This window comes from Bos taurus, chromosome 18 (assembly GCF_002263795.3).
Source record: "Bos taurus isolate L1 Dominette 01449 registration number 42190680 breed Hereford chromosome 18, ARS-UCD2.0, whole genome shotgun sequence".
In the NCBI taxonomy this organism is placed as follows: Eukaryota; Metazoa; Chordata; class Mammalia; order Artiodactyla; family Bovidae; genus Bos; species Bos taurus.
In genome coordinates this window covers 65,078,092-65,088,996 of record NC_037345.1, presented here as the reverse complement: position 1 = coordinate 65,088,996, position 10,905 = coordinate 65,078,092, and the positions used below count along the sequence as shown (strand labels likewise).

The window sequence follows — 10,905 nt, the reverse complement described above, 5'->3', positions numbered from 1 at the left end:
GAAGTATCTTGCATGCTCTGCTTTTTTCTTCTTGAATAATTGAGATAGTGAACTGAATAATTTAACTGAGTGTCACTAATATTAACTGAATAAGTGTCATTAATATATCAATAGATGGTCTTTTGTTTCCAATGAAAATTTTGGTTTCAGGGGTGTTTTAAGTGTGTATCAAAACATCAAAATATACACCTTAAACACACGCAGTGTGTATGTTCAGTCAATTATACTTTTATGAAACAAATATTCAAAACTTGTCACTTCCTAATAATTTTACTATGTTTTACTATTATCTGAGTCCTACAGATTATTGTAGTCCCTGGAGTTAGAATCATGGACTTCTAGCAACTCTTCCCAACTCCATGTTCAGTGAAACCATGTTGGCAGTTTGATATTGGCTAAAGTGAGAGTATTTATATAAAGGAAATTGGCAAACACTACAAACCAAGACTTAATTATGTTTTTGAAAGCCTAGGCTTAAGAATATATAAACAATGCAGATTAAACTTATAAAAGTATATGGTGTATGTGGTAATTACATTGTACAGAATGCATAAAAATTAAGGAACAAAAATGAGCTGATTATTTATTAATAAAAAGGTAAATAATCACAACATAAAAAAGTAAAATGAGGGGGAAAAAAAGTAAAACAAGTATAGATATAAACAGATATTTCACCAAGAAGATATACAGATGGCAAATAAACACATTAAAAAAAATGTTCAACACCATGAATCCTTATGGGATGTAACTAAAATTAGTGTTTCCTTACTAAAAGGGTAAATTCAAAAGACTGACCGTATCAAGTACTGGCAAAAATGTGGAGGCATTTTACATAAACCTGGTGGGTATATAAAAGCAAACAATGATTTAAGGTCACCATTTAGCTGTTTTGTAAGTTAAACATTCACCTATTCTGACTCAGGTATTACACTCTGGGTTATTAACACAAGACAAGTGAAAATACATACATACAGAATTACACAAAACTGTTCTATCAGCTTTACTTAGAAGAGTCAAAACTGGGAGTAACCCAAATTCCCTTAACCAGATGAATGAATAAACAAATGGAATAAGTATAGAAAAGATACTTAGTTCAGCAATAAAAAGAATGAACTATTTTTATATAAATAATTGAAGAATCTCAAAATAATTATGAACCATGAATAAAATCAGAAAAAAGTAAACACTTTAAGAATAAAATCATATATAATTCTAGAACACACAAAACAATCTATTGGAAGGTAAATCAATGATGGCCATAACTTACATTATTGTGATTATGATGAGGTTTTCTTGGTTTACATGTAAACTTTAAATTGCATACTTCAAATAGACACAGAATATTGCATGATGACTAGAATAAAAATGTATAAAATGGTTCAAAGGCAAAATATAAATATCCCACTCTCCAGAAAATCCGGCTTGGCCATCCTATATTGCCTCTCTTTCCTGATGACCTTGGAGGGGCAGCCTTACCTTAGTGGTAGCAAATACTGATAAGTAATAGATTCCTTCTCACCTGAGTTAACAGGAAGGCTGGCTAGTCACAGAGCCACACTGTGGACTAAGGGTTCTCCTTTCTCTCTCTGTTTGTTTCTCTGCCTGTGGCAAGGGGCTTTGGCTGAACACCCCAGAGAGGCTATAGGAATCCAGAAAACCAATAGCTTATTTTCTTTGACAATGACCTCAGCCACAAAAGACACACATGCCTGGAGGCTGGCAATTTCTGGGCATCTGTGCACACTGATACTGCACAGTCACTGGCGCATCTGTTGATACAACTGGAGAAAGGGCACACTCCACCTACTTCACTGCAGTGTCCTCTGCTCCAGGGTACTTTACCAAGAGGGTTCCCCCCAGCCCTGTAGTCTTACAGTGGCACTATCTAGTGAACTCTGGGGATCAGGGATGTGGGTCTTTCATAGGTTAACTGCTAAGCATTATGTGATATTCACTATGAATAACAATTCATGTTCCCAGAAGTACTAGAGGTTGTCACAACTTCCTGGCTTCCCAGGGTGTTTTCTGAGCCCACAAAAACAAAACAACAACAAAAAAAACCCCTAATACACAGTCCACAAATCAGGAACCCAAAGCTCTGCAGTCTTTCCTAGGAGACTTTGGCTAACAATGTATTTACATTGTGCCAAAACTAGAAAGAGAGCTCTATTTTTCATTCATACTGACATGTGAAGCAAACAGTGTACCTGACCCCCATGAAATCTGTGCCACCCTCAATGCTGGTAGAGCCTAGCTGTCTTCAGATCACCTCACACAGTGAATAGAACCCCCAGACCAAAAGGGGCTTAATATTAATGCCTTTATTATTGCAAAGTGCAAAGTAACATGAGGCATGCAATTCCCAGCTTGGTTCCTCCAGTTCCTCCACACTTGGAGGTTGAGAAAATCCAATTGAAGTGTCACTAGAAACTAACATGTCCCTGAAAGTGCAGGCCTTTCTGTCAAGTCACCAAAAGAATTCAGACTGGGTTCACTGGGCCCAAACTGAATGAGGTTCACACCCTACTGTGGAAATGAGAAGGGAAAGAGGATGCCATAAGAGCTAAGACTACTCATTATTTCCATCCCCTAAGGGGATGGGACAGAGGTCAGCTTACCTAAGCATGCTGGGAGGTAATTTTTGTACACTGTGGACCTGCCAGGTGATAGAGATGAAAAGGAATTCTGCCACAGAACTGGCAGTGACATAAAGCTGGTGAGGGTCCTGGGAGGTAAGAAACTATAACACAACTCCTAAGACATTCTCACATACCTGGAACTTTAGGGGAATGCCCCTACTGAAGATTTTCTGATATAAGAGCTTTAATTCAGGTAGATGGCTCCCTCACAACCTCTTTCCTCCAGTGTAATTATACTAGAAGTAACTGTATCTGCTGGCACATCTAAGGCCTTTCACTAGGGTGAAGTCTCTAGTATTAAATGAGGCCATATTAGCAGCTAACAGACTGCCCACATTCACTGCACTCTTAAGATATATTTCATTGTGAACTCTCTAATGCTGAATGAGGCTGGAACTTTGGCTAAAGGATTTTCCACTGTCCCCAGACTCATGAGATCTTTCTCCAGGGTGAATTTTCTGGTGTTCATTGAGGTTAGATTTGCAATTAAAAGATTTCCCACGTTCTTTTCTCTGATGAGGCCGTTCTCCAGTGTGACCTTTTCGGTGGTAAATGAGGCTAAATTTTCGGCTAAAAGATTTCCCACATTCATGACATTCATAAGGCCTCTCTCCAGTATGAATTCTCTGATGTTGAATGAGGATGGATCTTTGAGTAAAAGATTGTCCACATTCTGCACAATCATAAGGCCTTTCTCCAGAGTGAACTCTCAGGTGGTTAATGAGGTTAGATTTGCAGCTAAAGGATTTTGTACATTCCTGACACTCGTAAGGCCTCTCTCCAGTGTGAACTCTCAGGTGGATAATGAGGTTAGATTTGCAGCTAAATGATTTTCCACATTCCCTACACTCATAAGGCCTTTCTCCTGTGTGGATTTTCTGATGTGAACTGAGGCTAGAGCTTTGCTTAAAGGATTTCCCACATTTACTGCACTCATAAGGTCTTTCTCCTGTATGAAGTCTCCTGTGATGAATGAGGGTGGAGCTTCGGCTAAAGGATTTTCCACATTCACCACACTGATGAAGCCGTTCTCCACTGTGACCTTTCTGATGTTGAACAAGGTTGGATCTTTGACTAAAAGATTTTCCACATTCTTTGTACTCATAAGGTTTTTCTCCAGTGTGAACTTTCCTGTGGGTCTTCAGGCTGTTGCTTCGGGTAAAGGATTTTCCACATTCATGGCATTCATAAGGCCTTTCTCCAGTGTGGACTTTCTGGTGCTGAATGAGATTCCACCTTCGGGTAGAGGTTTTTCCACATTTGCTGCACTCGTAAAGCCCTTCTCTAGTGAGGACTCGTTGGTCCTCAACAAGTGTGTCTGTGCAGTTGAGGATTTTTTTGCCTTCTCCCCAGTTCTGATGCCTTTCCCCACTGTGAAAGACAGCCTCACACTCATTACTGTTGTTTGAGTTCTCATTAGTGTGAGTGACCGGTTGATGGAAAAATCCCATGCTGGCTAAGTCGTCTTTCCTTATTCCCTCAGAGAAAAAGGATTCCCCTGACAGATGGGTTCTGCAGCTCTTTATAATCAAGGCTGTGTCCACAGAAGTTCTGATGGGTATTTCTCTAATGTGTTGTCCCTGGTATTGCTGAAGGTTGGCAGCAATATAGAATTGATTCCCACACGTGTACGGTTTCTGCTCAAGATGTGCTTCCTGATGCTCAGGCAAGTGAAAATTATCTCTCAAGACTGGGCCACACTTCTCAAAGGGCTGGCCCTTCTGGGGACATGAATCTGCCTTGAGAGTCTTGATCTGTGACACTCCTTCTACAGAAATGCTTTTTTCAGAAGGTGCTCCCTTATCTTCTGCTCCATGCCAACAGCCTGAAATTAAAGAAGTGATGATGAAGTACATATTAACCTTTTTGAGAAGGCATCACAAAAGTAACTTGATACATCAAAGAATCAGTCCATGAAACTGTTTTCAGGAAAAGGAAGTTGGGGTCACCTTAAAAAAGCAACTTCTGTACACCACTCAGTCTCTAAGGTCACAGAACGGTACAGGCCTCAATAGGCACCGGACACAAAGAGAGGCCCAGGGGAAGGGCACGTGCTACGGATCATTCTCTGTCAATGGCCTTATTTTGGGGCCATGACACCTGGCATGTGGGATGCAGGGATTGAATCAGTGCCCCCTGTAATGGAAGCACAGAGTCTTAACCACTGGACCACCAGGGAAGGCATGTCGATAGCTTTTAGCAGGATTATACCTGCTCATGACATGTGATGCTGTGCAGAAGTCTATTTCAGGTCCAGAAAAATCTGACTGGAACAAAGGTTAACAGGTGTTTAAGGATTTTTATATAGGTGCATACTTCAGAACACTACAAAGGGGTAAAGCGCTGAGGAGGGAACAGTGTGAGGAATGAGTAAGGTAAGCAGTCCAGAGAGGTAGACAGTAGCTCTCAGCTGGAGTCAGAATAAAAACGACTAATAGAAATGACAAGTCAGTAAAGTGTCAAAAATGGAGAAGGAAAGATGGAGGTGAGCTTGGCCACTGGCAATGGCACCAAAACAGAAGTAAAACAAGAGAGATTCTTGATACAACTTCAACCAAGCCCTGAAGTCATGTCCTCTCCCATCTGCTATTCATCTGGGTCAGGTGCCCTCTGGGCCCATCTTGTGGAGAGTGGAATCATATGCATCCTGGGAAGCACAAAAGACTCTTCCCCTAGCCCCAGCTGAGCTATCGTATGAGAGCTGGATGATACAACTCCAAAGGGAAGGACAGGACAAGTCAGCAGCCAATACTAGCCCAAAAAACTCAGGACACAACAGATCACAGAAAGCGTATTTCAAATATTACAAATAGTACCTATGGACACAACAAAAGAGTGTCAGAGTAGTAAAGATGGCAGAGTAGTAAGATGCAGGAGTAAGTAAGCAGGAAGATGGCAGAGTAGTAAAACCAGGTGTTTTCCCACCTAGACAACTACTACAGTGGTAGAATCAGTCTGATGTAACCACTTTGTAATGCAAAATTGCTTTATGTCATATGGTGCTCTTACTATTACTCTGACATTAAAAAAAAAAAAGCATGCAAAGACACTAAAAGAAACCTACAGGGGAATATATTTGATGATAATCAGTGCAAAATTAATCAATAAAATACTAGCAAACTGTATTCAGCAGCACAATAAAAAGATGGTATGCCACAAACAACTGGGAGTTACGTCTAGAATGCCAGGATGACTCAACATACAAAGTTTGATCAATGTAATATATCACTTTAACAGAAAGGAAAAAAATGTTACCATCTCAGTCAATGTACTAAACACATCTGGCAAAATTTAACACCCTTTTATGATGAAAATACTCAACTATGAAACTATGAATAGAAGGAAACTAGCCTAACATAACAGAAGCAAAAAATTAAAAACCCACAGCAAATATCAAACTCAATAGTAAAAGACTGAAAACTATTTTTCCAAGATCACAAATAAGAAAATGCCAGCTTCCAACACTACTATTCAACGTACTATTAGAAATTCTAGACAGACCAATTAGGCAAGAAAGACAAAAGTCATCCAAAAGAGAAAAGAAGGAAGAAATCACCACATCTCATGAAATCTTAAAGATTCCACCACAAAACTGTTAGAATAAATTAAGTTAGCAAAGAAAGAGAATATAAAATGGAAAAAAAAATCAGTTATATTTCTATACACTAACAAGCAACAGGAAACTAAGAAAACAATTCCACAAATAAAAGTATTTGTCAAAAGAATAAATTACCAAATTTAACCAAGGAGGTAAGATTTGTTCATTAAAAATTACAAAACATAGCTAAAAGAATTACAGACAATAAATGGAAAAACTTCTATGTTCATGGATTGGAACACTTAATATTGAAGATGTCAAAACTATCCAAAAAAAAAAAAAAACCAAACTATTCACAACATCTACATGTTCAATGCAATCCTATCAAAAATCCAGTGAGAATTTCTGTGGTAATAGAAAAATTCTTCCTAAAATTCATATGGAATCTCAAGGGACATGAAGTAGCCAAAACAAACTTGAAAAAAGAACAAAGTTGGAGGAGTCACACATTTAAATATCAAATACCACTGTAAAGCTACAGTAATCAAAACAGCGTGATACTGGAATCCAGGCAGACATATAGACCAATGAAAGAGAATAAAGAGCTAAAAAATAAGCTTGCTCACATAAGTTCAAACAGTTTTCAAAAAGAAGGCCAATACCATTCGAAAAGGAAAAACAGACTTTTCAACACATGATGCCGGGAAAATTGAATATCCACATGCATGAGAATGAAGTTGCATGGTACATAAATTAATTCAAAATGGATCAAAGATCTAACTTAACGGTGACAACCACAAAACTCTTAAAAGAAAACATAATGGAAAAGCTTCAAGACAACTGCATTTAGCAATGATTTCTTACATATGACATCAAAAGCACAAGCAACAAAAGAAAAACAAACTGGACTTCATCAAAATGAAAAATTTTGGTTCATCAACGATGCGATGAACATAACGAGGCAACTCATAGAATGGGAGAAAATATTTGCAAATCACATACCCAATGAAGGGTTAACACTCAAAGAGAGAATTCCTAAAACTCAACAACAAAAATCAATCAACTTGATTAAAAAATTCTCAAAAGACTTTTTGAAGAGACATTTCTCCAAAGAAGATAAGTAAACAATAAGCCCATGAAAAGATGCTCAACATCATTAGTCATTAGAAAAATGCAAATCAAAACACAATGAGATACCACTTCAAACTAATAATGATTATTACTCAAAAAAAGAAAAAAGAAGTGTATGCAAGAAGAGGAGAAATTGGTACCTTTGTGCAGCTGCTATGGAAAACACTATGGTGATTTTTCAAAAAATTAGAAAAAAAAAACCATCACAGATACAGAAATTCTTGTTGTGGGTATGTGTATACCTAAAAGAATTGAAGCAAGGACACTAAAGAAATCTGCACACCTATGCCATAACACCATGATTCACGAGAAACAAAAGGCAGAAGCACCCAACTGTCCACTGATGGAATACTGAGTAAACAAAAATCTGTACATACAATATTATTTAGTCATAAAAACGAAAGAAATTCTGACACATGCTACAACATTGACAAACCTCTACCATATTATGCTAAGTAAGCCAACATCAAAGGAGAACTACTGTCTGATTCTACCTACGTGAAACACTCAGTCAAATTCATAGATACAGAAAGTAGAATGGTGGCTGTCAATGGATGGAAGAAGTTAGTGATTAATGGGTATGGAGTTTCAGTTGGATGATGAAAAAATTCTATGGATGCAGGACTGTGATGGCTGCACAATGAGAAGGGACTAAATGCCATTTAGTCCATTAGGCAAATGTTTTGTATATTTTGCAACAACAAAAATAAAGTAAAAAAAAAAACAAAAAAACACCTAACCAAAGGATCTGTAAGAGGTACTTACATTTGTGTAAACAGTGACTATGTAAGTGACTACACTTCCAACACAGTCAGAAACAAATGTGAGCTATAGGAATGAAGGGTGTTATACTAGGGTGCTATGGTGCTGGAGAGTCACCCAGCGAGGCAGACGGCAAGACATGGGGGTCCTTTAGGCTGACAAAACAACAGTGATACCAAACTCTTCCCTGGGAGGCTTTGGGGCAGTAGGTGCTGTGGTGACACGGATGAGAAGGAGGCGAGCACTCAGCCCAGCCCTTGTAAACACAGCACAAATCCAGGCAACCAGGGACACACCTGCCCCTGGAGAAAAGAGAAGCAGAGCTTGGCCCAGGGCACAGGGGCAGGTAGAAGAGCTTACCCAGTGAGGATGTAAGTGCAAAGTTCTCCAGCATCACATCGTGGTACAGGCATCTCTGAGCCTCATCAAGGAGAGCCCATTCCTCCCAGGAGAAGTACACAGCCACATCCTCAAAGGTCACACTGCCCTGCCAGGACACAGACAGATGAGACCATCAACTGCCTCTCTCCTGAAGACCCACAAGCCACCTCCTCGCACAGCTACGCCATCTCCATCTTCCTCCTAAGAGCTCAGAAGAGATTCCCGACCTTGGTGCCATAGCTGCCTGCTCTCTCCTCACTCTCCCACTAACTGCTCTGTTCATGCTGCTGTCCACTCTGCAACCAGTGGAGCCTGTAAAGACCCAGAAGAAATCACCTCCCTCATCTGATCCACACCTCCCACTGCCTTCAGAAAAGATGCTCAACTTCACAGACAGTCATTCCAGGTCTGACTGCTGCTCCCCACAGCCAGTTTATTTTGCCAGGAAGGAAGACCTGCAATTCCCTGAACCAGCTTAGTCTTACCTCCAAGCACTTCCTGTTTTTGTGACAAGCTTCCACATCTCCTTCTATTGGTGGCCTGAAATGGGAACCCTTTCATATAACACTTAAACTGGACTCAGGACCCTGAGCTAGGATTTCCCAAGATCTCCATACCCAAGGGCTGGGAAAATGCCAGGTGACAAGTTTCATGACAACCCAAATTTGGAGAAAATTTGAGGGCTTTCCTGGTGGCTCAGACAGTAAAGAATCTGCCTCTGATGCGGAAGATCTGGTTTCGATCCCCGGGTCGGGAAGATCCCCCGGAGAACGGAATGGCAACCCATTTCGATATTCCTGCCTGGAGAATTCCATGGACAGAGGAGCCTGTCGGGCTACAGTCCATGGGGTCGCAAAGGGTCGGACACGACTGAGCGACTAACACAGTGTTGCGACCAATGAGGGTAACCTCCACTTACCCGATTAGGTTCTAAAAGCATCTCTGCAGCCATGGAAACCTGTGGGAAGAGGAAGGTCTTAGAGGGATGTGATCCTAGCAATTTTCCAGGGGCTCAGGCCTCCACTGCACACCTGGCGGCACCCGAACCAAGTACCTGGGGCCGAGCGTCTAACCTCTGTACTGACTTTCAGCAGCTGTGTGTCCTGTTCCCTGCAGACATCAAATGGGCTCCCGGGTTCCCGGTCCTCCCGCCTCAGTCGGACCTTCAAGCCTCTGCACCTGGGGGTCCCTCAGCCTGTCACCCTCTCCCATGCGCCATCACACTGTCCGTCAGACACAGGGCCCCACACACGACCGCCTCACCGCCTGTATCCCGGGGCCGGGGCTGCGGGCACGTGAGGATGCTTCCCACACTCTGAGCTTTAGTGTCCGGTGGGTCGAGAGCGATGCGGGCCCGAAGGGCAGCGTTTACCTGAAGCAGGTCGCTCAGGGCAACCGCCGCAACGAAGCCGCTGGGCCTGGTAAATCCTGGCCCGGACTGACCCGGCAGCAGCGTCTCCAGGCCGCCCCGCAGGCGGCGACGTGCCCGACTTTAGAACCGCCTCCAGTCACTGGGTAAAAGCCTCTTCTCGCGCCTTCTGTTACTTCAAGCCCGAGTCTACACACTCGGCCTTAGGACCCAGGTAACAACCGAAAAGACCGCAACGAAGACACCGGAAGTCCCGCCTCACCATGTCCCAGAAATGCTGAAACTCTGGGCGCTCATTGGATAATCTTAGCTGCCTCTCAACGCGTGGCTTTCTGGGTAATGGAGTTCCCGCTGCCACACAGGCTGGCTGGAGGGGCGTGTTTGCTTGAATCTCCCCTGGAAAGGCATCAAGCAATCTCCTGGGCGGCTGAGAGCAGACCGCCCTGTTTTTCTAGGTCGGGGATAGGCTTCGCTTCCTCTTAAAGGGGCGAAGGCCAATTTCTGCAGAGACCGAAGTGCATTTCGAAAGCCTTAATGAGATCGATAGTGATCTCTTTAAGTGCTTAGATAATTCAGATTCCATGGGGTCGCCTCTAGTGAACATACAATGGTAGATACAAGAGTCCTTGAAATGCATGCAGACTGAGGAGTTTAAATCATTTTTGTGAGCTTTAATGAGTTTTGGCTGGGACTTCAAAGGGGGGAAAAAAAAATCACCTGGACCATAGCAGACAGGATAGAGAAGGCCTACCGGATGCCTCTGAGGAAGGTGGACATCGTGGGACCCGGGCTTCTCCTTCTTATTAGTCAATGTGCAGAACTCTGAGAAACACCTTCTGATCCATAAAACATTCAACTATTATAGCTGAAAAACATAACACTGTTTTACACAGGCACATAATTTTTTTGTAATAAAGAGTTAACAGTCATGTACGAAATGCCACATAAGCTATTTTCTGTTAAAAATCTATTAGAGAGGGCTTCCCAGATGGTTCAGTGGTAAAAAAAATCCTCCTGTCAATGCAGGACACATCGGTTCAATCTGTGGTTCAGGAAGATCCCACATGTTGGAAAAGCAACTAACC

General features: G+C 41.8%; 1 protein-coding gene across 2 annotated transcripts; it reads right to left on the bottom strand.

The window, feature by feature from the left end:
• Positions 1-557: 557 nt before the first annotated feature.
• On the bottom strand, positions 558-10,066 carry ZNF211 (zinc finger 211). Of its 2 annotated transcripts, none has more exons than XM_024979444.2 (4): positions 9,715-10,066; positions 9,371-9,409; positions 8,431-8,557; positions 558-4,464 (listed from the first exon to the last, which is right to left on the bottom strand). In XM_024979444.2, the coding sequence occupies exons 2-4, from the start codon at positions 9,401-9,403 to the stop codon at positions 3,014-3,016; spliced, it is 1,611 nt and encodes a 536-aa protein (XP_024835212.1). In that variant the 5' UTR covers positions 9,404-9,409; positions 9,715-10,066; the 3' UTR covers positions 558-3,013. The 2 variants fall into 2 exon arrangements, with proteins under 2 accessions (XP_024835212.1, XP_015313956.2); XM_015458470.3 differs by having other exon boundaries at positions 9,824-10,066.
• Positions 10,067-10,905: the final 839 nt, after the last annotated feature.

What these genes read in the sequence shown, in the direction of transcription:
- ZNF211 (XM_024979444.2), bottom strand. Translation starts at nt 9,403, where the DNA reads ATGGCTGCAGAGATGCTTTTAGAACCTAATCGG. An exon ending in TGCTTTTAGAACCTAATCGG is followed by an intron (nt 8,558 to 9,370) that starts GTAAGTGGAGGT and finishes GTGTCCTGGCAG; the next exon opens with GGCAGTGTGACCTTTGAGGA. An exon ending in TGCACTTACATCCTCACTGG is followed by an intron (nt 4,465 to 8,430) that starts GTAAGCTCTTCT and finishes CTTTAATTTCAG; the next exon opens with GCTGTTGGCATGGAGCAGAA.